Source organism: Camelus bactrianus, chromosome 3, assembly GCF_048773025.1.
Source record: "Camelus bactrianus isolate YW-2024 breed Bactrian camel chromosome 3, ASM4877302v1, whole genome shotgun sequence".
In the NCBI taxonomy this organism is placed as follows: Eukaryota; Metazoa; Chordata; class Mammalia; order Artiodactyla; family Camelidae; genus Camelus; species Camelus bactrianus.
In genome coordinates this window covers 98,128,256-98,153,038 of record NC_133541.1, presented here as the reverse complement: position 1 = coordinate 98,153,038, position 24,783 = coordinate 98,128,256, and the positions used below count along the sequence as shown (strand labels likewise).

At 33.6% G+C, this 24,783-nt stretch overlaps 1 protein-coding gene across 2 annotated transcripts; it reads left to right on the top strand.

Annotated features, from left to right (window-relative positions):
* The first annotated feature begins 32 nt into the window (after positions 1-32).
* NME5 (NME/NM23 family member 5) lies at positions 33-23,443 on the top strand. 2 transcript variants are annotated; one of them, XM_074360736.1, is made up of 6 exons: positions 33-93; positions 509-683; positions 4,997-5,202; positions 5,862-5,962; positions 11,034-11,152; positions 21,213-23,443. In XM_074360736.1, exons 2-6 carry the CDS (start codon positions 555-557, stop codon positions 21,294-21,296), a joined length of 639 nt encoding a protein of 212 aa, XP_074216837.1. In that variant the 5' UTR covers positions 33-93; positions 509-554; the 3' UTR covers positions 21,297-23,443. The 2 variants fall into 2 exon arrangements, with proteins under 2 accessions (XP_074216837.1, XP_074216838.1); XM_074360737.1 differs by lacking the exon at positions 33-93 and having other exon boundaries at positions 100-683; positions 11,034-11,126.
* Positions 23,444-24,783: the final 1,340 nt, after the last annotated feature.

Genomic DNA, 24,783 nt, shown 5'->3' with positions numbered 1-24,783 from the left:
GCTAGGATTGGCCCTCTGCAGCCACCGTTCCTAAGCTGAGTTTCAGGTCTCCTAGCAACAAGCTGTGGTGACACTAGAGGAGCCAGGGCTAAGGTAAGTGCTCAGATGAGGGTCGGGCTCTGAAGCAATCTGAGGTGCAGCCTGCAGAGGCTCAGGGGACCTAGGGATTCTGCTTTCCAGTCGGGCCTGACCTTATGCGTAGTTGTCCCTGGAGGGGCGGGCCCCTCACCTGCTGCCGCTTGAGTGATGCAGAGTTGCCAGCCTGCTCTCCTGTGCCCACAGGGTCGTGGGCTTTTGAATTTCCCTTGGCCTCTCCCACCTTAATGAAAACGTTTAGGAAAACACCCCGCACAACTTAGACGCAGAGTAGAAATCGTGTTAAAATTGAGACACTGTAGGAAAAGATATGACAGTTTTCAACTTTATATATTGATAAAGTCAAGCTCCTGATAATGCTGTTCAGTCACAATTACATTAAATTTGAGGTGGGGGATGCATGTCATTGCAGTTGATACCTGTCAAGAATCTCTTAAATTGTCCTCTGAAAAGCCAGAATGGAGCTATCAATGCTCCCACCTCAGATCTATGTAGAAAAAACTCTGGCCATTATCAAACCAGATATTGCTGACAAAGAGGAGGAGATACAAGACATTATTCTCAGATCTGGATTCACCATTGTTCAGGTAACTTCTGGGAAGGATGATTATGTTTTTTTCTCTCTAATGAATTAAGGCTTTTCCTCCGCCTAAAATAGGAATTAAAACTCACTTTATCTTAAGTAGAATATATATTTGGAATCTCTTCTTACTCATAGGGTTATATCCCTAAACTGTTATTTTAGATTGCTTTTTGCTTTACCTTTTTAGAATACTTATGTAAATATGTTAGCCCATTTAGAGCCTTAGTATTTAGCATTAAATTTAGGTGTATTCCAAATATAAAAGTTATATGTGATGATTTTTAAAGGATTTTTTTACACTTCAAAAGGATATAACATGAGAAATGAAATTTCTTTTTCTTCCATCTCTCCTCTCCCAGTTCAAGTCCCAGTCTCCAGACAGAGGCAGCCACTTAACACTTTCTGTTGTTCCAGGATTTTTCTATGCATTTACAAACATTCCCCCCACCCCACATAAAGTAGGATAATCCTCCTCCCTTGATCCCCTTTACAAAGTCTCTCCAGTAACATTCCAAATCACTACATCTGAATCTATCTCATTCTTCTTAATTTCTGTGTAATACTCCCCTTTGCAGGTGAACCACAATTTATTTACCTTGTCTTCTATTAATGGATTTTTAGACTGCTGGTAATTTTTTTCCAGCTGCTTATGAACGTTTGATGTTTTAAGCCTTATACTTGTTCTGCAGTTAGTAGTTTTGAAAATGAATGTAAAAAGAGTATTGTTAAAGATTATCAAATAGAATAGAGTATTTTTAATCTTATTTTTTAGTACCATCCTTATTTGAAATTACAGTTTTTTGTTCCCTTATATTTATACAGTGTCATCGCCTATTTAGTCACTATCTTAAAAAATAAAAAAAGAAAGTTTCAATCTTCAGGAAAGACATGGGATTTCAGATAAACTTAGGAAGGATAGGTAGAGACTGAGGGTAGAGATGGTACTAGAAAGTGTAAGGGAATAGTAATGCAAAAAAGTTTAAGGAAATATTTAATATAATTAAAAGGCTCAGGTAAAGATGAACTTTTTAATACATGTTAGGAAAAGTGTGTAGCCATTTTTTATAAAAGTTGGATTCAAGTATTATACTATATATACCGGCATAAATTCCAAATGGATCTGAGATTTAAATATTAAAAAACTAAACCATACAGATTCTAGAAGAAAAGAAGGCTGAATTTCTTTTTATTCTTGGAATGGGATAGCCTTTTTACTGTGACTTAAAGACTAGGTACCATAAAAGAAAAGATTGATAAAATTATAAACATAAAAAAACTTCTGCATGGCCTAATAAGCAAAGTCAAAACACAAATGACACACTTGGAAAAAAGGTTTGCAATTCATATCACAAAGTCTAATCTCCCGAAGATATAGAAAGCTCCTAGAAAAGGATAAAAATTCAGTTGAAAATGGGCAGTACATGTGGATGGTCACAGAAGAAAAACAAATGCTTCTTAAACATAGGAAAAGATTCTCCATCTCTAAGCAGGAAAAAAGAAATTTTAAATGACACTAAGGTACCATCTGGTAAGAATATAAAAGTAAATGACAACCCCCATGGATGGGAATCTGGCAGATATCAATATTACAGATGCTTTTACCATTTGACCCAGCCATACTGCTTCTGGGAATCCCTACTATAACCCATGTATTAATATGAAGTGACATATATACAGGTTATTTTTTGCAGCATTGTTTATTTACAAGCAAAAGATTGAAAACAACCCAGCATTAGAAGACTGGTTAAAGTAACACTGGCGAATCCACCAAATTGAATACTATGCAACTAATTATAAAAAGAACAGTGGGTAACCTCTCTGTGTGCTGTTATGGAAAAGAGCAAGATGCAGAATGATGTGTGGCAACTTTTTGTGATAGAGAAAAATAATACATATTCATGTTTGCCAGTATTTGCAAAATGAAGCACTGGAGATAAACATTAAAAAATAATTACATATTGAAGGCAAGGAAAAACGGTAGGTTGGGACAGGAATGAAAAAGATTTTTCAGTGTATACCTTTTTATATTGCTTTGAACTTTTTAACCCTGTAAGTATAGTACCAAACAATTAAATAAAGTAAACAAATAAGATAGTTATCCCATTTTTTAAAAAAGTTCATATTTTTAAAAGGATTAGTGAAAGTTAATAATTAGGCAGCTAATGATTATAAATTAAATATAATTAAATATATCAAATACTTATACTGAGTGCTAATATTATTACTTTCCCTAGTTAGCAACAAATTCCAAACCAAAAAATGCCTTGGTTTAATTGTGATAAAATATACACAACATAAAATTTACCATTTTAACCATTTTTAAGTGTGTAGTTCAGCAGCATTAAGTACGTTCATACTGTTGTGCAGCCATCACCACTATCCATCTCTAGAACTTTTTCATTATCTCAAACTGAAACTCTGTACCCATTAAGCACTAACTCCCTGTTTTTCCCTCTCTCCAGCTCTTGGTAACCACTATTCTATTTTCTGTCTCCGTAACTTTGACTATTCCATATATCTCGTATAAGTGAATCGTATTTGTCCTTTGTATTGTATGCTTTTAAAATAAGCTCTATTGTAGTTGGGAGTTCACTAACCTTGAGGCTTTCTTGTTCCATTTAGGGGAAAACCGCCTGAAAAATGATGTATTCTTTCAGTAGGTGGCAGTCTTTCCCGTGTTACAAACAAATGGTTTGGTTCCTTTTCTGATATTGTTTAAAATCACTCCTTCTCTTTGTGAAAATATTAATCTAAATTCCAAAAAATTTATCTGAGCTAATTTTAAAGCAATTAATGCAATCATTAATTCAGTATCAACTTTAGTTTAAGATGAGCCCTTTGTTTTTAAAATTATGCTACATTAGCTAGCATACCTGCAGAAGATAACTACCCCTGCTTGTTAAGGGGTATGTGGCAGATGAGGGCTTACAGTGCAACAGATGAGATTTTTATTTTTTAACCTAGCAACAAAAAAACCTCAAACCAATATGCATTAGAATCACAAATACTGGCATGCATAAATTTTAAATAATAGAATCAAGGATTATACTAAATCATGTTCTATTATAACTTCTCAAATTTCTTCTATTTCTTGACTATATGAATTTTAATGTGAGAACAGATGTCAGCACCTTTTTTGATAGTAACTGGTTCTTGATTGGTGAGAATTTTATGTTTGTCCAGCAGAGCCTGTTCATAACGGTACTGACCCACTTAAGTAAGCATCTTTCCAAGTTTCTTGCTCTGGGCAATTTAGATCCCTTGCTGCAAAGCAAGCAATTTGATCATTTCTGAAATCTGAGGACACATGATAGTTTTGGGAGGGGCTTTAAGAGGTAGATCACTTGGTATAGTTTGCATTGTACTCTCAGTAAAATCTAACCCTCTTTAGAAAGATGGATAGCTCCCTTAATCTTGGGGATTTTTATCTTACACCTAGAAACTTATCTCCATGTCTCATCATCCTTACTCCAGCCAGAAGTCTTACTTGATGTCTACTTTGAATCCCTCTATTATATTTTGAGCCCTTTCCCTCATGATCCACTTTTAGTGGAATTAAAAAACAATAATAATGGAATGATTTTTAAAATGCACTCAAATAGTTGCTTTTAGGGAAAGCATGATGCTTTCTGATTGGAAGAATGACTGACTATGATATTTTTAATTTAATTATTCATTTATATAGTCTTTCATTTGTGAAGAAAATAACATTAATTTGTCCCAAACATTTCATATTCTTTCAAATTAAGAAACTTAATGCCAACTAATTATTCTTAAGATCATAGTGAATCAACATATTTATGGCAGAACCAGAATAAAGAATATACAACTTTCATGTCCAAGTGAAAAACTTGTTTACTGCATCATTATACTACGTACTATTTTTAAGTTCCATGAGAGCAGCTCTCTAAAATAATGCAGGAAAATTTCACAATGAATAGGAAAATATCACAAGTAGGGAAAGATGAATTTGGAATATTCTAAAGTCCAACTTTATTACCATAATGTATATAAGTATATAATAACAAAATATTGATAACTGGAGTGTTTTTACTTTAATAAGCGGATATACTTAATTTGCCATTAACAAACCATTTGTTGAAGGAGGCTGCCAAACCAGCATAGTTTTACTTAAGTAGGTTAAATAATTCTTATTTACAGCCTACATTTAATTTAATCTTGTCTTGCCCTTTGCTCCTAAGACAAAAATAAATCTCAAATTTGTAATCAAATCGGTGCTGATTTCAAATTATTAATAACTTAATGAGGTATTCTTGAACTGTCATTTTAAATGTCTTTGTTGACTTTCTCTTATAGAGAAGAAAACTTCATCTCAGCCCTGAGCACTGTAGTAACTTTTATGTGGAACAGTATGGGAAAATGTTTTTCCCCAATTTAACAGCTTACATGAGTTCTGGACCACTTGTTGCCATGATATTAGCTAGACATAAAGCCATCTCTTACTGGAAAGAACTTTTGGGACCAAGTAATAGCTTAGTAGCTAAGGAGACACATCCAGACAGGTAACTTTCCTATGGGAAAAAATGGAATACATCTATGAAAATGGTGGGGTGGGGGGCGGAGGAGGATCTCATTGTAATAGAAATTTCCTTTCATTTGAAAGTTTTCCTAAATTATCTGATTTGGGGGGGCTTGGAAGGGGCTGGGTGGAGGAGATCCACTTTATATTTTAACTACTTTAATGTCTATTTTAATATCAAACACCTCAAAAGTTCTCAGAAAATTTTGATTTATGGTTGGTGAGTCTTATTTTTCTCTCATCCTTGAATTAACCTGCTACTGATGTGGGATTTGTCATGGAAAAATTGGTATGGTATTTTACAGAATATTGGTAAATAGGACCAGAAATTCAGATTTTCACCATTATCATTAATGTCGGGAAACCAGAAGCCATTGAGTTCTTGCACTTTTGAAAATGCATTGCTTTTTAACTTCTCACAAAACAACACCTCTTTTTCATCCACAGTGTATTCCTCCTGCAGATTTAAGTATATTTGACCCTCATCTAGAGTTATGCTTAATTTCAAAATAGATTAAAACCTGTGAGATTAAAAAATATGAGAAGTGGCAGTGCTTCTGTAAAATTCCTAAGTAGAATGCATGTGTAAATAGTAAGGAAAGAATGTCAGTAGGATGCTCATCATCTCTAATTTGTCTTTAGTCTAAGGGCAATTTATGGCACAGATGAACTAAGGAATGCACTTCATGGGAGTAACGATTTTGCTGCAGCAGAAAGAGAAATTCGATTCATGTTTCCTGCAGGTGAGTTATAGATGAGTAATTAGTCAACTGCATCTCCTTACTGTTTTTTTTTTTAAATTTTATTTTGGAGATGTAGCTGGGAATGAAGATAAAAGGGTTTTTCTCCAGTATATTGTCATGTTTTGAAGTTGTAGTTACTTAACAGCTTGAAACCAAGAATAGAAAGCTCAACATTTTTCTCAGAACTAAATTGTGCCCTTTAGGGAATCTTTTGAGAAGAGTTTACTTTTTTCTTTCTTTTCTCTTGGACTAGACATAGCTAGGGTTTTTCTTTTTCTGTGTTGTAATTCCTTTTAGTTATCCCTAAATGCATCAGTCAGATTTTGTTACACATGAAAAAAGAATCTTCTTTGGAAATAATGATTGGTTGCCATTTTCTCTTAACAGTTTACCTTTGTCTAACAAGTACTCATGCAGTTATGAAATTAATAGTTCTTAGGCCCTTTTTTTGTTACCATCCTGTTATGGAAGTTTTAAACCTTTTAGAAGTGTGCATAATGAGGAACAGCTTGAAGTTTTTAGTTTGTTTTCAGTAATATTTTTAGAGCAGAAAGAAATTGGTGATTTTCATTATAAAGAAAAAAATTCAAAGCACTGGACCATTTTGAATTTTTAGCATGTTATTTTTCTCTTAAATAATTTAGATCTGTTCCTCAGTAGTCTTTGCTGAAGATTTATTCACAGAAAACTGAAAATTGTCTTGGAGATTTAAAATTTCTGATTTTTGAACAAACAAACAAAAACTGTTTTATAGATATTTGTATACAAAAGGATTTGCTTACTACATATTTTATTCTTACTGATCTAATTTCTGTCATATCCATTCCATTAAGATATCTTTTTCTTTGGAGCCGTTTATTGTGAAAAATTTACACACAAGTAGACAGAATAGAGAAATAAACCCCTAATAACTCATCACCTACCTTCAACAATTTTGGTTACTCTCTTATTTCGTCTATAACCCTTACTCCTACTTCTCCTGCTTTCATGTTATTTTAAGGCAAATCTCAAACATGAGATGTCTTTTTAATGTGGTAGATCTTTAGATTTAGTACTACTAGTGAATTAGATTTTTCCTCCTTAGCTTTTAACTAAAATAGAATTAAAAACTCATTTATCTTACATAGAACATATATTTGGAAGCTCTTCTTACTCATAAAGTTCTATCCCTAAACTGTTATTTTAGTTGCCTATGATCTTACCTATTAATTAATCCTCTAGATATAGTTAGATATTTGTTAAGCAGCAGCTGTAGGATAAATATAAATGATTAATTACCTACCACACTGCAGTTCTTTTACTGTTGGAATGTGAAGTTCTTTGGAGTAAGTTCTCAGTTTGTGATGTGAGCTCCCTCTTGCGTGGCAGTCAGTCAGAAACTATGTGCAAAACTGTATATGATGGGTCACAAAAGCAAGTTATAAAGATATTTAAAGACATGTTCCTAATCCTTAAAAAAACTAGTGCTCTTCCCTTTCCCTTTTAATTGGGATGGCTAATTCAAAGCTTTGCTATATTCTACTCATTCAACAAATTTATTGAATTACCTAGTTTGTGCCAGAAATACAAAGATAAATAAGAAGATGCCCCTGTTCTCTCAAGGTGATCATATTTTAAAAGTCTATAAAAATAAATATACAATTCAGTGTATAAATTATGTTATGAAAAACCTGTAAAAAGTGCAGTGAAAATTTATCTGTAAGAAACATGAAAACACTTTATATTTTCTCATTTATTTATCCAGCCCTAATTGCTAGAGAAAAATAATAAATGGTCAGCCAAAATAGACAAGGTAGAAACAAACAATCCAAGAATGAAGTTAAGGAAACAGTTTTATTCACAATAGCATCAAAAGTAATAAAATACTTAGGAATAAATATAAGAAAAGAGGTACAATTCTTACGCACTAAAAAGCATAAAACATTGCTGAGAGAAATTATAGAATATTTAAGTAAATAGACATCCCATGTTCCTGGGATCGGAAGAATCATTATTTTCAAGTTGGCAATTCTCTCCAAATTGATCAATAAATTTAATGTAATCCCCATCAAAGTACATGCGTGCTTTTATGTAGAAATTATCAAGCTGATTCTAAAATTTATATGGAATTGTAAAGGATCTAGAAGAGCCGAAACAGTATTGAAATGAATAACAAAGTTGGAGAACTTCCACTAATTTGATTTCAAAACCTATTATGAAACCACGATATTTAAGACAGAATGGTACTGACATAAGGATAGACGTAAAGATCAGTGAAGCAGAACTGAGGCTCTGGAAATAAATCCCTACATTATGGCTAATTGATTTTTGACAGAAGTACCTAGACAATTTGATGGGGAAAGCATGGTCTCTTCAAGAAGTGGTGTGGAGGACAACTGTATATCCATATGCAAAAACAAACTAACAAAAAGCAACTTAAACCCTTGTTTCACACTGCACACAAAATTTAATTCAACATGGATCATAGACCTAAACATAAGAGCTAAAAATATCTAGAAGAAAACACAGGAGAAAATCTTCATGACCTTGAGTTGGACAAAGAGTTCTTACATATGACAGCAAAAGCATGATCTTAAAAGAAAATATTGAAAAATTGGGCTACATCAAAATTGAAAGCTTTTCAAAAAAAAATTCAAAGCTTTTCTTCTTAAAAATCATCATTAACAGTATGGAAAGATAAACCACAGACTGGGAGAAAATATTTGCAAATCATATATCAGATAAAGGACTTGTATCCAGAATATATAAAGAACTTTTATAACTCAGTGTAGACAAACAGCCAGATTATAAACTGAGCAAAAGATTTGAATTCACAAAAGATGAATGGCTAATAATCACATGAAAAAGTGCTCAGCATAATTAATCAATGGGGAAATGCAAATTGAAACCACAATGAGATACCACTGCTTACCCACTGGAATGATTGTGATGAGTGGCAAAGATAAGAGATACTGGAATCCTCATATGTTATTGTAAAATGGGACAGCCACTTTGGAAAACAGTTTGGTTCTCTCTTAAAATGTTAAAACATACATGTAATGTATAACTCTGCTAGCAGTTCCACTACTAGCAGAATCTACCCACTCAAGAGAAATGAAAACACAAATCTACTTAAAGACACATGTGAATATTCATAACAACATTATTTAATATAGCCCCAAACTGGAAACAAACCAACTATTCATCAGTGGCTAAACAAAATTTAGTATAGCCATATAGCCATACAGTGGAATACTACTCAGCAATTAAAAGGAGCAAACTTGCTATAACATGCATGGACCTCAAAACATTATGCTAGGTAGAATAATCCAGGCACAGAAGACCACATATTATATGATCCATTTATCTGAAATGTCTAGGAAAGACAAATTTTTAGAAAGTTCAGTGGTTGCCAAGAGCTAGAGTAGGAGCAGTAGGGGAATTGCAAATGAGTACAAGGAAACATTTTGAGGGTGATGGAAGTTTTCTGAAACTGGATTGTGGTGATGATCACATAATTATAAATTTGTTAAAAGTCAGTTGTGTGCTACAGTGGGATAATTTTATAAGTGAATTAGACCTTAATAAAACTTAAAAAATAAAATTATAAAAAGTAAATCATGTTTCTGCTGTCATGGAGTTTATAGTCTAGTGTTTGAAAGATATCCATTAAACAATAGTTATCTAAATAATTGCATAAAACAGTTGCATAGTTATTGTGTGGTAAGTGCTATAAGAGCCAATTAGAGGGTATCATGAGACACTGTAAGACAGCCCCTGGCTGAGAAACTGACATTTTAGCTGAGATCCAAGGTATAAGTAGTGGTTAACCAGAGAAAGAAAAGAGCATTTTAGCAGAAGGAATAGCAAGTGCTAAAGTCATCACTAGGAAAGAATGTGGCATATTCTATAAACTGAAAGATCTAGGAGAAGACACACTAAGATGACGTTGGAGAGGTATATCGAGGTCACATGGTATGACCTTTGGCCCTTTGTATGGAATTCTGTCTTGCTTGTAAGTGCAATGAGGAACCAATTAAGCATTTTAAAGATGAGAGTGACATAGATTTTCATTTTTTAAATACTACAAAGGACCTGGGAACAGTGAACTTTTAAAAAATGGTCTTAATATGGAATTTACAAAGTAGAAGAGACAGATGACAGAAATATTTATATAATCAAAATAAAGCAAAATTATACAGTGATCAGTGATCAGTGTAATGAAGGGTGCTACAACCAGACTAAAAGGAAAGAAACCTGCTACCCAAGATCTATGGGACTTCCTCCAGCTTTTCCTCGCATTATGGCAAATGACTCCCATTGTTTCTCCTTGTGTCACTGAGACTGAGCCTAGACACATACATATGTAGTCATACAGAGATCTATCCTCCCAGTCTCCTTTTCCTTGGGCCAATAAGGATTTAGTTCTGAGCACATGAGACTGCTAGCTTCACTTTCTCATCTTTATCATAAGTAGTACATTGATGGGGATTAATCTCAAAAGACCAATGAAAACTTACACATTTTTTCTAGTAGAAATATTCTTTGTTGTACTGCAAGTCTGGTTCACCTATGTAGTGTTCAGACAAGGCTGAAAAGACTAAAATTTCCCTAAATCTTACATAATTTGTTTAAAAGCTTGCAAAATAAGAGCAGGAATATTAATACATACTGTACAGATAGAAATAGGTTGTATGGAATTAATTGCTGTAATATTTTAATCCAGATTATACATGTTCTTTATATTTTTCTTTTGCATAACATTGTCCATTATACTGTTTACTGTAAAAAACACGAAATGGAAATGCAGAAATGGATATTGTTGAAAACATAATCAGAATCTTATACTGATCACTATTAGCATTTTGATATGTTTCTTGCCAGTCTTATGAGTCTTATTATTTCTCTGTATACGTGTGCTTGTATGTTTTTGAACAAACTATTATGCTATGTATCTAGTTCTGTTTTCTTTTTTAAAAAATAACTAAGTGTTTCTCATGCCATTAAAAGTTCTTTGAATGTGGCCTTTATAGTGACTGTGTAATATTTCATCATTATGTTAGCGCTAATGGGAATACATTTGTATTTGCAGTGATTGTTGAGCCCATTCCAGTTGGACAAGCTGCTAAGGACTATTTAAATTTGTATGTAACACCAACTCTTCTTAAAGGACTCACAGAGCTTTGTAAGCAAAAACCAGCAGATCCTTTTGTAAGAAATATTTTTATTTGTACTAAAGAATGTTGATAGTTTTCACAGGTAAAATACTGTATTTTTTGAAACAGTGCAAGTATTAAGAGTTGTTTTTAAAAACTATTTTATATATATTTTAGATACTTTCTTATATAACGTTTGATTATACTTGACCCTTGAGTAAGCATGGGGGTTAGGGACACCAACCTTCTGTACAGTCAAAAATCATAGGCCCTTATATCCTTGGTTCCTCCATATCTGTGATTCTGCATCTGGTTCAACCAATTGTGAGTTGTATGGTACTGTAGTATTTACTACTGAATTAAATCCATTTGAAAATGGACCCCCACAGTTCAAATCTGTGTTGCTCAAGGGTTAACTATACTTATTTTCTTGCTGTGTTTTAACTCTTAAAAAGCATTTTTCTAAGTACATTTTCAATTATTGCATCCTTCAATTGCTGAGCATTGTTTTTGTGTATAATTTATATAATCAAATGATAAAATAATAAAATTAGATATATATTGAATTTTGTTCAATGTTTTTGTTTCTCATGATGTCTAAATTTTTTCAGTAGAAAACTTAAATTTATTCACATCTCTAGATGCTTCAACATTGCTCAGTCAGGTGAAAGAATGATTGAGTATGAGGGATAATTATCCTAGGCCAAATGTCAGTCTGGGTCCATCTTTCCAGATATTCCCACCCATTTGAAGAATCTCAGAAATAATCAGGGAAGGTTATTTTAATATCAGCCCTACCAAAATTGTATCTTTAGCCTGTGTAACCATTCTCAAAATACTCTGGAAGACAAAAGATAAAATCTTTCCTACTAGCATTATCACTTTGAACAAAAAGAAAAATGTTGGTGGATTGTTTCTTTTGTTTGTTTTTTTTGTTTTTGTTTTTGTATTTTTTTAACGAAGGTACTGAGGACTGTACCCAGGACTTTGTGCATCTTAAGCATGCATTCTACCACTGAGCTATATACCCTTCCACCTCCAATTGTTTCTTTAATAACTCTTTTTCATAGTGAAAATAATACATTTTTATCTAGTAAAAAAGCTGAAGCAACTGGAAAATGTGAAGAAGAAAAGAAATACCCTGGTTCCATTTCCTAAACACGGTCTCTCAAGTCATCTTGCCTGGATTCACCTCTGACTCCAGACACCTAACCTCTCTCTGAGTCTGTTTATTCTCATCAGTAAAATATAGATGTATTAGTACCTACCTACTTAGTAAGGATATTGTTGGGATTAAACATGTAGATGCATGTAAAATTCTTAGTCAAAGTGCCTGGCACATAAGTGCTCAAACATTAATTGCTGCTATTGATGTTTTGAGGGGGGGTTTTTTAGCCTAATGAAACTAATCCAGTCCTGTTTTCTTCTGTGCTCAGGTTTAATTTTTTTATATGACTGTATATAAACACATATCCCATAAATATTGCTGTATTTAAATACATGTTTTATAGAGATTATTTTAATAGTCACATATTTCTTTTATTACCTTTACCATTCTTTTGCTGTTTGAGTTGTTTGCTATTATAAATACTGTACTAATAAACACCGTTTCTAAAATTTTAAACTTTATTTATATATATATTTTACAATATCATATTTTTCAAGTTGAAGAATAATTGATGAATAGCCAATATTATATGTTACAGGTATACAATATAGTGACTCATAATTTTTAAAGGTTATACTCCATTTATAATTATTACAATATATTGGCTATATTCCCCATGTTGTACAATACATCCTTGTAGCTTATTTTATACCTGATAGTTTGTACCTCTCAATCCTCCACCGCCATCTTGCCCCTTCCCTCTCCCCGGTGGCAACCACTAGTTTCTCCTCTACATCTGTATCTGTTTTTTTTTGTTGTTGTTGTCATATTCACTAATTTGTTGTATTATTTTAGATTCCACACATAAGTGATATCTTACAGTATTTATCTTTCTCTGTCTGACTTGTTTCACTCAGCATAATGCCCTCAAGTCCATCCATGCTGTACACTAGTGTAGTAATAAACATCTTTGAGTATAAAGCTTTCACACATTGAGATTATTTCATTTGGAAAGAGATCAGAGTCTCAAATTATAATTCATAACATGAAATTTTAAAAAATTGTCCCTTAAAGAACTTTATTTTTTAACTGTTTAACTTTTTGAATAAGTTATGTTTTAATATGGTAAAAATGTAAAAGTTAGAAAAGGAAAGACAGCGAAAAGTAACTCTCCTTTCCATTCCTGTTCTTTTTGTTGTTGTTGTTAGTGTAGTAGTTTTTTTTTTTTAATTGACTCATAGTCAGTTTACAATGTTGTGTTCCATTCCCGTTCTTTAGTCACTCAGTTGTACTCCTTGGACTCGATCACTGTTACCAGCCTGTAGTATATCTTTTCAGAGAAAATCTATACATATATAAGCATATGTATTTATGGGTACTTAAAAACACATACACATATGAATGCTAGCTGCTAAACATACTGTTTGACACTTTTTACCTTATTTACTTAATATATATTATAAATTGTTAAATAGCATCACAAGCAAAACTGCACATTTTATTTTAGTTTTTTCTTTGCTATTTTTTTAAATTTTATTTAAAAAATTTTTTATTGAAGTGTAGTTGATTTACAATGTTAGTTTCAGGTGTACAGCAAAGCAGTTCAGTTATACACACACGTACACACTTATTTTCAGATTCTTTTCCATTATAGCTTATTATAAGAAATTGAATATATCCCTGTGCTATACAGTAGGCCCTTGTTGTTTATCTATTTTATATATAGTAGTGTGTATCTGTTAATCCCAAACTCCTAATTTATCTTCCCCTTCTCTTTCTCATTGGGTAACTGTTGTTGGTTTTCTATGTCTATGAGTCTCTTTCTGGTTTATGAATAAAATTTGTATCTTTTTTAAGATTCCACATATTAGTGATATCATATGATGTTTTTCTTTCTCTTTCTTACTTCACTTAATATGATAATTTCTAGGTCCATCTATGTTGCTGCACATGTCATTATTTCATTCTTTTTTACGGCTGAGTAATATTCCAGTGTGTGTGTGTGTGTGTGTGTGTGTGTGTGTGTGTGTGTGTGTGTGTGTGTATGTGTGTGATCTTTTTTTCCTGCTTTTTAATTTCTGTAAATTTTTCCTTTTTAGTTGAAGTAGTCAGTTTACAGTGTGTCAATTTCTGGTATACGGCATAATGTTTCAGTCATTCACATGCATACATATATTCCTTTTCATATTCTTTTTCGTTATAGGTTACTACAAGATATTGACTATGGTTCCCTGTGCTATATAGAAGAAACTTGTTGTTTATCTATTTTGTATATAGTAGTTAGTATCTGCAAATCTTAAATTCCCAATTTATCCCTTCTCATCTCCTTTACCCCTAGTAATCATAAGTTTGTTTTCTGCATCTGTGAGTCTGTTTCTGTTTTATAAATAAGTTCATTTTTGTCCTTTTTTTTTTTTTTTAGATTCCACATATAAGTGATATCATAAGGTATTTCTCTTTCTAGCTTACTTCACTTAGAATGATGATCTCCAGGTCTACCTATGTTGCCGCTAATGGCATTATTTTATTCTTTTTGATGGCTGAGTAGTATTCCATTATATGTATATGTATATATGTATGTGTGTGTTTGTATGTGTATATGTATGTATGTGTGTATGTGTATATATATATGTATATTTACTACAATTTCTTTATCTAGTCATCTATTGATGGACATTTAGGTTACTTCCATGTCTTGGCTATTGTAAATAGTACTGCTATGAACATTGAGGTGCGTATATCTTTTCAAATCAGAGTTCCCTTTGGATATATGTCCAGGAGTGGGATTGCTGGGTAATATGGTAAGTCTGTTTTTGGTTTTTTAAGTAACCTCCATACTGTCCTTCATAGTGGCTGTACCAATTTATATTCCCACCAACAGTGTAGGAGGGTTCTCTTTTCTCCACACCCTCTCCAGCATTTATTATTTGCAGATTTTTTAACTGATGGACATTCTGACTGGTGTGAGGTGATATGTCACTGTAGTTTTGATTTGCATTTCTCTAATAATTAGTAATGTTGAGTATCTTCTCATGTGCCTGTTGGCCATCTAGATGTCTTCTTTGGAGAAATGTCAGTTTAGGTCTTCTGTCCATTTTTTTTTATTGGGTTGCTTGTTTTTTTTTATATTAAACTGTATGAGCTGTTTGTATATTTTATGAATTAGTCCCTGTTGGTTGCAGCATTTGCAAATATTTTCTCCTCAAGTTTAATTAGATCCCATTTATTTGTTTCTGCTTTTATTTCCATTACTCTAGAAGCTAGTTTGAAAAAAAATAGTGCCATGATTTATGTCAAAGAGTTTTCTGCCTATGTTTTCCTCTAGGAGTTTTAGAGTAATCCGGTCTTACATTTAGGTCTTTAATCCATTTTAAGTTTATTTTTGTATATGATGTTAGAGAATGTTCTAATTTAATTCTTTTGCCTGTAGCTGTCCAATTTTCCCAGCACCACTTAGTGAAGAGACTGTTTTTTATCCATTATATATTCTTGCCTCTCTGTTGTATATTAATTGAGCGTAAGTGCATGGATTTATTTCTAGACTTTCTATCCTGTTCCATTGATCTATGTGTCTGTTTTTGTGCCAGTACCATACTGTTTTGATTACTGTAGTTTTGTAGTATACTTTGAAATCAGGGAGTGTGATACCTCCAGCTCTGTTCTTCTTTCTCAAGATTGTTTTGGCTAATCAAGGTCTTTTGTGTTTCCATACAAATTTGGGATTTGTTCTAGTTCTGTGAAAAATGCCATGGGTATTTTGATAGGGATTGCATTGACTCTGTTAATTTGTCTTGGGTAGTATGATCATTTTAATAATGTTAATTCTTCTATTCCATGAACAAAGTTATCTTTCCATTTGTTTGTGTCTACAATTTCATTCATCAACGTATTATAGTTTTCTGAGTACAGGTCTTTTATTTATTTTTGTTTTATTCTGGGGGGTAGGTAATTAGGTTTATTTATTTATTTTAATTTTTTTATTGGAGGTACTGAAGATTGAACCCAGGACCTCATATATGCTAGGCATACACTCTACCACTGAGCTATACCCTCCCCCATGCTATACTGTCCCCCCAACCCCAAGTCTTTTAAATCTCCTTAGTTAGATTTATTTATAGGTATTTTATTCTTTTTGATGCAATTGTAAGTGGGATTGGTTTCTTAACTTCTCTTTTTGCTTGTACATTGTTAGTATATGGAAACGCAACAGATTTCTGTATTAAATTTGCACCTGTGTTTGTATTTTGCACCTTCATTGAATTCCTTTATCCATTCTAATAGTTTTATGGTGGTGTTTTTAGGATTTTCTCTATGTAGTGTCATGTCATCTTCAAACAGTGAAAGTTTTAATTCTTTTGGATTCCCTTTACTTCTTTTTCTTGACTGCTGTGGCTAGGAATTTTAATACTATACTGAATAAAAGTGGCATTTTTTTTTTAATACATGATGTGCTTATATTTGTAAAAAAATCTTCCCTACTTATGCAAAGAATATTGAATTTTATTTTCTTTCTATGTTTGGAATTCTGGCTGAGCTAAAAGTGGACATTCTTGTATGATGTTAGCTGTGGGTTTGTCATATATGGCCTTTATTATGTTGAAGTATGTTCCCTCTATATCTGCTTTGTTGAGAATTTTTATTGTGAATGGCTGTTGAATTTTGACAAAAGATTTTCTTCATCTATTGAGATGATCATATGATTTTTATTCTTCAGTTTGTTAATGTGCTGTGTCACACTGAGTTGCAGGTATTGAACCATCCCTTTTAATGTATTGTTCAATACAGCTTTCTAGTATTTTATTGAGGATTTTTGTGTCTAGATTCATCAGTGATATCGCCCTGTAATTTTCTTTATCGATAGTGTTTTTGTCTGGTTTTGGTATTAGGGTGATGCTGGATTGGTAGAATGAGTTTGGAAGCATTCTTTCCTCTTTAATTTTTTGGAATAGTTTGAGAAGGATAGGTGTTAAGAATTCTTTTTATATTAGTTACATCAACCTTTGAACATATTTGCTGCAAAGATATTTTCCTTTTTGTTTAACTTTCATTTTTGCCTTTTAAATGATGTTCAATAAGTCAAACTTTGATTTTTTTTCTTATTGTGAGTTTTACTTATCATCTAAGTCTGGGAAGTTCTATTTCACTGAAAATTTTGCTGAATATTCACTTTTGTTTTTCTTCTAGTTTTTTTTTTTTAATATTTAACTTTGTGTCTGGAATTTACTTTTGTATATATCACAAGATGAAGATCTAAAGTGATTTTTTTTTCTGACTAGTTGTCCTTGTACATTGATTTGTGAAGTCTCACTTATTACTTATTAAATTCAGTTTCTGGGCATGTATTCTGTTACATGGATCTGTAAGTTCTAATAGCGGTACCACAATATACAATTGTTTTAATATTATTTTCAGCTCTTCTGTATATACTTAACAGTTTTTTTAAAAAAATTTTGTGGTAAATATAAATAAGATAAACTTTGCCATTTTTAACCATTTTCAAGTGTGCATTTCGGTGGCATCAATTATAATCACAATGTTGTATAGCCATCATCACTACCTATTTCCAGAACTTTTTCATCACCCTAAACTGCAACTGTAACCATTAAGCAATAATTCCCCTTACCTCCTTCACCCAGCCCCTAGTATCCTCTTATCTACTTTTTGTCTCCATGAATTTGCCTATTCTAGATATTTCATATTGGAATCATAATAATATTTGTTCTTTTGTGTCTGGTTTATGTCACTTTTCATAATTTTTCAAAGTTCACTCATGGTAGTAGCATAGAATTTCATTCCTTTTTTGATTGAATAAAATTGGATTATATGTATATTATCAAATTTTATTTATCCATTTGTCTGTTGATGGATTCTTGGGTTGTTTCTACTTTCTGGCTATTGTGCATAATGTTGCAGTGAACACTGGTGTTTGAGTACCCATTTTCAATTCTTTGGAGGTATATACCTAAGAGTGGATTTTCTAGATCATATGTTAATTCTAAATTTAGCTTTTTGAGGAACCACTAAACTGTTTTTTCACAGTGACTGCACCATTTTACATTCCCACAAGCAATGTATGAGTTTCAGTTTCTCCATGTCCCAGCTAACACTTTTTCTCCCCCTTCCTTCCTTCCTTCCTTCCTTCCTTCCTTCCTTCCTTCCTTCCTTCTTTCCTTCCAACCACCCCTCCTAGTATATGTGAAATGGCCTATCATTGTGATTTTGGTATGCATCTCCCTAATGACAATCCTTTTCATGTGCTTATTGACCATTTGTATATTTTCTTTGGAGAAATGTCTATTCAAATTTAAGTTCTTTGCCCATTTTTTTTAACATTTTTTATTGATTTATAATCATTTTACAATGTTGTGTCAAATTCCAGTGTTCAGCACAATTTTTCAGTCATTCATGGACATATACACACTGTCACATTTTTTTCTCTGTGAGTTATCATAACATTTTGTGTATATTTCCCTGTGCTATACAGTATAATCTTGTTTATCTATTCTAAAATTTTGAAATCCCAGTCTATCCTTTCCCACCCTCCACCCCCCTGGCAACCACAAGTCTGTATTCTATGTCTATGAGTCTATTTCTGTCCTGTATTTACGCTTTGTTTTTGTTTGTTTGTTTGTTTGTTTTTGTTTTTATTTTTTAGATTCCACATATGAGCGATCTCATATGGCATTTTTCTTTCTTTCTGGCTTACTTCACTTAGAATGACATTCTCCAGGAGCATCCATGTTGCTGCAAATGGCATTATGTTGTTGGTTTTTATGGCTGAGTAGTATTCCATTGTATAAATATACCACATCTTCTTTATCCAGTCACTTGTTGATGGACATTTAGGCTGTTTCCATGTTTTGGCTATTGTAAATAGTGCTGCTATGAACATTGGGGTGCAGGTGTCATCCTGAAGTAGGGTTCCTTCTGGATACAAGCCCAGGAGTGGGATTCCTGGGTCATGCGGTAAGTCTATTCCTAGTCTTTTGAGGAATCTCCACACTGTTTTCCATACTGGCTGCACCAAACTGCATTCCCACCAGCAGTGAAGGAGGGTTCCCCTTTCTCCACAGCCTCTCCAGCATTTGTCATTTGTGGATTTTTGAATGACGTCTTTGCCCATTTTTTATTGGTATTTATTGGGGGACGATATAACTCAAGCAGTAGAGCCCACACTTCGCATGCTCAAGGTCCTGGGTTCAATCCCCTGTACCTCCTCTAAAAGTAAATAAGCCTAATTGCCCCCCCACAGCCAAAAAAAATTTTTTTTTTGAATGTTCTTAATTGGTATATATTGTTGAGTTGTAGGAATTCTTTATATGTTGTAGTTTTTAAACCCTTATCAGGCATATGATTTGCAAATATATGCACCTTTTCTATAGGTTGTTCTTTCACTTTCTTAATATCCTTAAGATGTATGAAAATTTTGATATTTTGATAAAATCTAATTTTTCTTTTTTTTCTTTTGTTGCCTAATGCTTTTGGTGTCATATCTAAGAATCCATTGCCAAATTCAAGGCCATGAAGACTTACTCCTATGTTGTCTCTTAAGATTTTAATGGTTTTAGCTCTTATATTTAGGTTGTTGATCCATTTTGAGTTAATTTTTACATAGGGTGTGACATTAGGGTCCAACTTCATTCTTCTGCATGTAGAACTCCAGTTTTCCACTACCATCTGTTGAAGAGACTGTATTTCCTCCATTGAATGGACTTGATATCATTGTCAAAAATCAGTTGGCCATATATGTATAGGTTTATTTCTGGGCTCTCATTTTTGGCCCATTGGACTGTATGTCTCTGCATATGCCACACTGTTTTGATTACTGAAGCTTTATAGAAGATTTTGACATTGGGAAGAACAAAATTGGAAAATTCTCCAACTTTTTTTTTTCTTTTTCATGATTGTTTTGTCTATCTGAAGCTCCTTGAAGTTCCATATGAATTTGAGGATTAACTTTTCCATTTCTACAAAAATACTGTTGGAAATTTGATAGGGATTGTGTTGAATCTACAGGTCACTTTGAATAAATAGTATTGACATCTTAACATCTTAGCAATATTCAGTCTTTCTATCCATGAACATGGGATGTCTTTCCATTTATTTAGGTCTTTAAATTTCTTTCTGTAGTGTTTTATTATTTGCAGTACACAGGTTGGTTAAATTTATTCCTAGATATTTTTTCAAGACTATTATAAATGAAAGTGGCTCCTTAATTTCAGTTTTGAATCATTAATTGTGTATTGATCTTGTAACCTACAACTTTGCCATATTCATTTATTAGCTCTAGTAGCTTTCTTATGGATTCTTCTATACTGATATACCTTGGAGATATTGTGAGTTAGGTTTCAGATCACCACAATAAAGCAAATATTGCAATAAAGCAAGTCACATGAATGTTTTGGTTCCCAATGTGCATAAGTTATGTTTATGTTATACTGTAGTTTATTAAGTGTGCAATAACATTGTGTCCAAAAAAATACACATACTTTAATTTTAAAATACTTTATTGCTAAAAAATGCTAACCCTTATCTGAGCCTTTAGCAAGTTGTAATTTTTTGGTAATGGTAACATCAAAGATCACTGATCATAGACCACCATAAAAATATAATAATGAAGAGGTTTGAAATACCAAATAAGACATGGAGACATGAAGTGAGTAAATACTGCTGGAAAAATGGTGCTAATAAACTTGCTCAATGCAGAGTTGCCACAAATATTCAATTTGTAAAAAAAAAGTAATCTTCAAAGAGCAATAAAATCAGGTATTCCTGTATATAGGATCATGTCATCTGTGAATGGACATAGTTTTACTTTCTTTTCCAATTTGAATGTATACTTGACAAGCTTGCATAATGTAATACTTAGTGTTTCAATTTGTAATGGTTATTTTCTTAATATTCTTAAAGTGATTTTGAAAACTGTTTAAGTTTTAAATTGATATATAATGTAGAAAATATTTAAATGTTTATTAACTTAAGGGTTTTTCTTTCTTTTTTTCCATAGATTTGGCTAGCTGATTGGCTGCTGAAAAATAATCCCAACAAACCTAAACTTTGTCATCATCCAATTCCAGAAGAACCTCATTAAAATAAAGTTCCTTGAAGAACAAATAATGAACTATTTTACGTAAAAGGCATGCTTCTACTTAAGAAAAAAATAATTGCTAAGGGTTTAAGTAACTACATGTGAAATAAATTATTTCTTAAAAATAAAATTTAAAATAACTGTTTTGTACAATAGGTAACATTATCTAAGGTAAAATATAGGCTTAGGGTGTGATTTTTTTTTTCTAATAAGAAAATTATATTAGAAGCATTTAGAATGTCATCAAAACAACTGCAACTTTTTATTTTTGGTATTACAAAGTGGCATTCACTTAAGAGAATAACAATTAAGTCATATAAGATGCATCAGAGAGGCAAATGAAGATGAAAAAACTGCCATCCCCATGTATAACTGATTTTTGCTGTACATCAACAAGAATCTACTTCAGATTTCTGTGGCAATTTACAACCCCCATAACGTACCAGGCAAGGTTAGTAGCTATTGAAAATACCACCAGGACAGGGCTACCTAAAGAGACTTTTGGTAATATGTTAACTATACAAAAAAAATGCTATGCAGTTTAGAAAACAGACTTGCACAGGTTTACATTTTATTTTACTTTTTTCTTTAAAAAGAGTGAGTTGTGGATGATTTCCAGCCAAGATGGTATAGTCATAGGATCATGAGCTTGCCTCTCCTTGCAACAACAGCAAAACCACAACTGACTGCTAAACAACCATTGGAAACAATAAAAGACTGGAACCTAGCAAAAAAGATCTTCCTCAACTGGAAACATAGAGAGGGAACCACAGCAGGACGGTAGGAGGGGCGTGTTCGCGATATTATCGGGCCCCATACACCCAGGGTGGGCGACCCACAAAGTAAAGAATAATTAAATCACAGAGGCCCTCCCACAGGAGTGAGAGTTCTGAGCCCCACATCAGGCTCCTCAGCCCAGGGTTCCTGCATTGGGATGAGAAGGAGACCCCAGGACATCTAGTTTTGAAGGCCAGTGGGGCTTAACTCCAGGAGCCCCATGGGACTGGGGGAAACAGAGACTTCATTCTTTTGGGGAGCATACACAGAATCTTGGGTTTGCCAGGTCCAAGGGCAGAGGCAGTGATTTCAAAGGAACGTGGGCCAGACCTGCTTGCTGGTTTTGGAGGGTCTCCTGGGGAGGTAGGGGATGGCTGCGCCTCACCCAGGGGACATAAAAGCTGCTGGGGGACATTCTGGGAGTGTTCATCTACATGACCTTTCCTAGAGGCTGACATCTTGATTGGATCATTAGCACCAACACCTAGCCCCACGCAACAGCCTGTAGGCTTAAGGGCTAGGGAGCCTCAAGCAAATATACTGGTTGGGAACACAGCCCCACCCATCAGCAGACTTCCTGAGCCACAGATGCCTCAAGACTATGCCCACAAGAGGTCTAGGACCAAGCTTTACCCATCAGTGGGCAGACACTGACTCCTTCTGCCAGGAAACCTGCATAAGCCTCTAGTCCAGCCTCATATACCAGGGGGCAGATACTGGAAATAAGAAAATGATCCCAAAGCCTGTGGAAGGAATCCACAAGCACAGGCCAGACTCTACACTGGGACCAGCTGGACTCTAGCCCTTGAGTGACAAGAGAGGAGTGTACTGCTGGGACGCATAGGAGGTCTCTCACAGAGGGCCACTTCTCCAAGGTTGAGAAATGTAACTAACCCACCTAAAAATACAAATAGAAAGATAGACACTATGAGGCGGCAGAGAAATCTCTTCCTAACCAAGGCACAAGATAAAATCCCAGAAGAAAAGTGATGAGGAGATAGGCAATTTATCTGAGAAAGAGTTTAAAGTAATGATGGCGAAGATGTTCAGAGAACTCAAGAGTATAGATGCACAGAATGAAGTTTTTAGCCAAGAGTTGGAAAATATAAAGAATACCCAAACAGAGTTGAAGAATAAAATCACTGAAATGAATAACACACTAGAAAGAACCAAGAATAGACTAAATGAGGCAGAAGAATGGATCAGTGAACTAGAGGACAGATTAGTGAAAATTACTACTGCAGAACAGAAAAGAAAAAAAAAAAAAAAAAGAAGAATGAAAAGAAAGAGGATAGTTTAAGAGAACTCTGGGACAATATGAAGTGCACTAATATTTGTATTATAGGGGTCCCAGAAAGAGGAGAGAGAGAAAAGGACCTGAGACAATATTTGAAGAGGCAATAACAAAACTTCCCTAACTTGGGAAAGGAAACAGTCACCCTAGTCCAGGAAGCTCAGAGAATTCCACACAGGATCAACCCAGAGGAATACACCAAGGCACATAGTAATCAAATTGACACAATTAATTAAAGAAAAGGAGAAGATATTAAAGTTGGCAAGAGAAAAGCAACAAATAAAAACAAAGGAACTCCCATAAGGTTATCAGCTGATGTTTCAGCAGAAACTCTACAGGCCAGGAGGGAGTGGCTCAATATATTTAAAGTGATAAAAGGGAAAAACTTAGAACCAAGAATACTCTATCGAACAAAGCTCTCGTTCAGATATGATGGAGAAATCAGAAGCTTCACAGATAAACAAAAGCTAAAAGAATTCACCACCACCAAACCAGCTTTACAACAAATGTTAAAGGAACTTTTCTAGTCATCAAATCACAAGAAAAGAGAACAAAAAAAAGAGAGAGAGAGAAAAAGACCTGCAAAAGATTGCTTTGGCAATTTGGGGTCCTTCATGATTCCATAAAAATTTTGGAATTGTTTGTTTTAGTTCTATGAAAAATGTCATGAGTATTTCAACAGGGGTTATATTGGCTCTGTAGATTGCTTTGGGTAGTATGGCTATTTTGATAATGTTGAGTCTTCGAATCCAAGAGCATAAGATATCTTTCCATTTCTTTGTATCATCTTCAATTTCCTTCATCAGTGTTTTACAGTTTTCAGAGTATAGGCAGCCTCCTTGGTTAAGTTTATTTCTAGGTATTTTGTTGTTTTAGATGAGATGAAAATGTGCATGTTAGTTATAAAATTCTGGTTTTTTGAAGTGCAAAAAAAAAAAAGAAAGAAAGAAAGGGAGAATGAAGGGCCACAAATGGCAACATATCCTTTTTTATGGGTGAGTTGTATTCCATTGCATATACATGCTACATCATCTTTACGCATTGATCTATTGATGTGCACTTAGGATGCTTCCGTGTCTTGGTGATTGTAAATAGTGCTGTTGTTAATACTGGGGTATATGTATCTTTTTGAATTAATGATTTTGTTTTTCTTGGGTATATGCCCAGGAGTGGTTCTGTTTTTGTGTTTTTGAGAAACCTCCATATTAATTTCCATAGTGTCTCCACCAATTTACATTCCCACCAAGAGTGTACAAGGACTCCCTTTTCTCCACATCCTTGCCAACATTTGTTATTCGTGTTCTTCTTGACGATGGCCATTTTGACAGGTGTCTCATCATGATTTTGATTTGCATTTCCCTGATATTGGTGATTTTGAGCAGCTTTTCATGTTCCTATTGGCCATCTGCATTTCCTCTT

Coding starts and splice junctions, on each gene's coding strand:
- NME5 (XM_074360736.1), top strand. CDS start 555: ATGGAGCTATCAATGCTCCCACCTCAGATCTATGTAGAAAAAACTCTG. Junction 5,203..5,861: donor AAGGAGACACATCCAGACAG/GTAACTTTCCTA, acceptor ATTTGTCTTTAG/TCTAAGGGCAATTTATGGCA. Junction 5,963..11,033: donor TCGATTCATGTTTCCTGCAG/GTGAGTTATAGA, acceptor TTGTATTTGCAG/TGATTGTTGAGCCCATTCCA.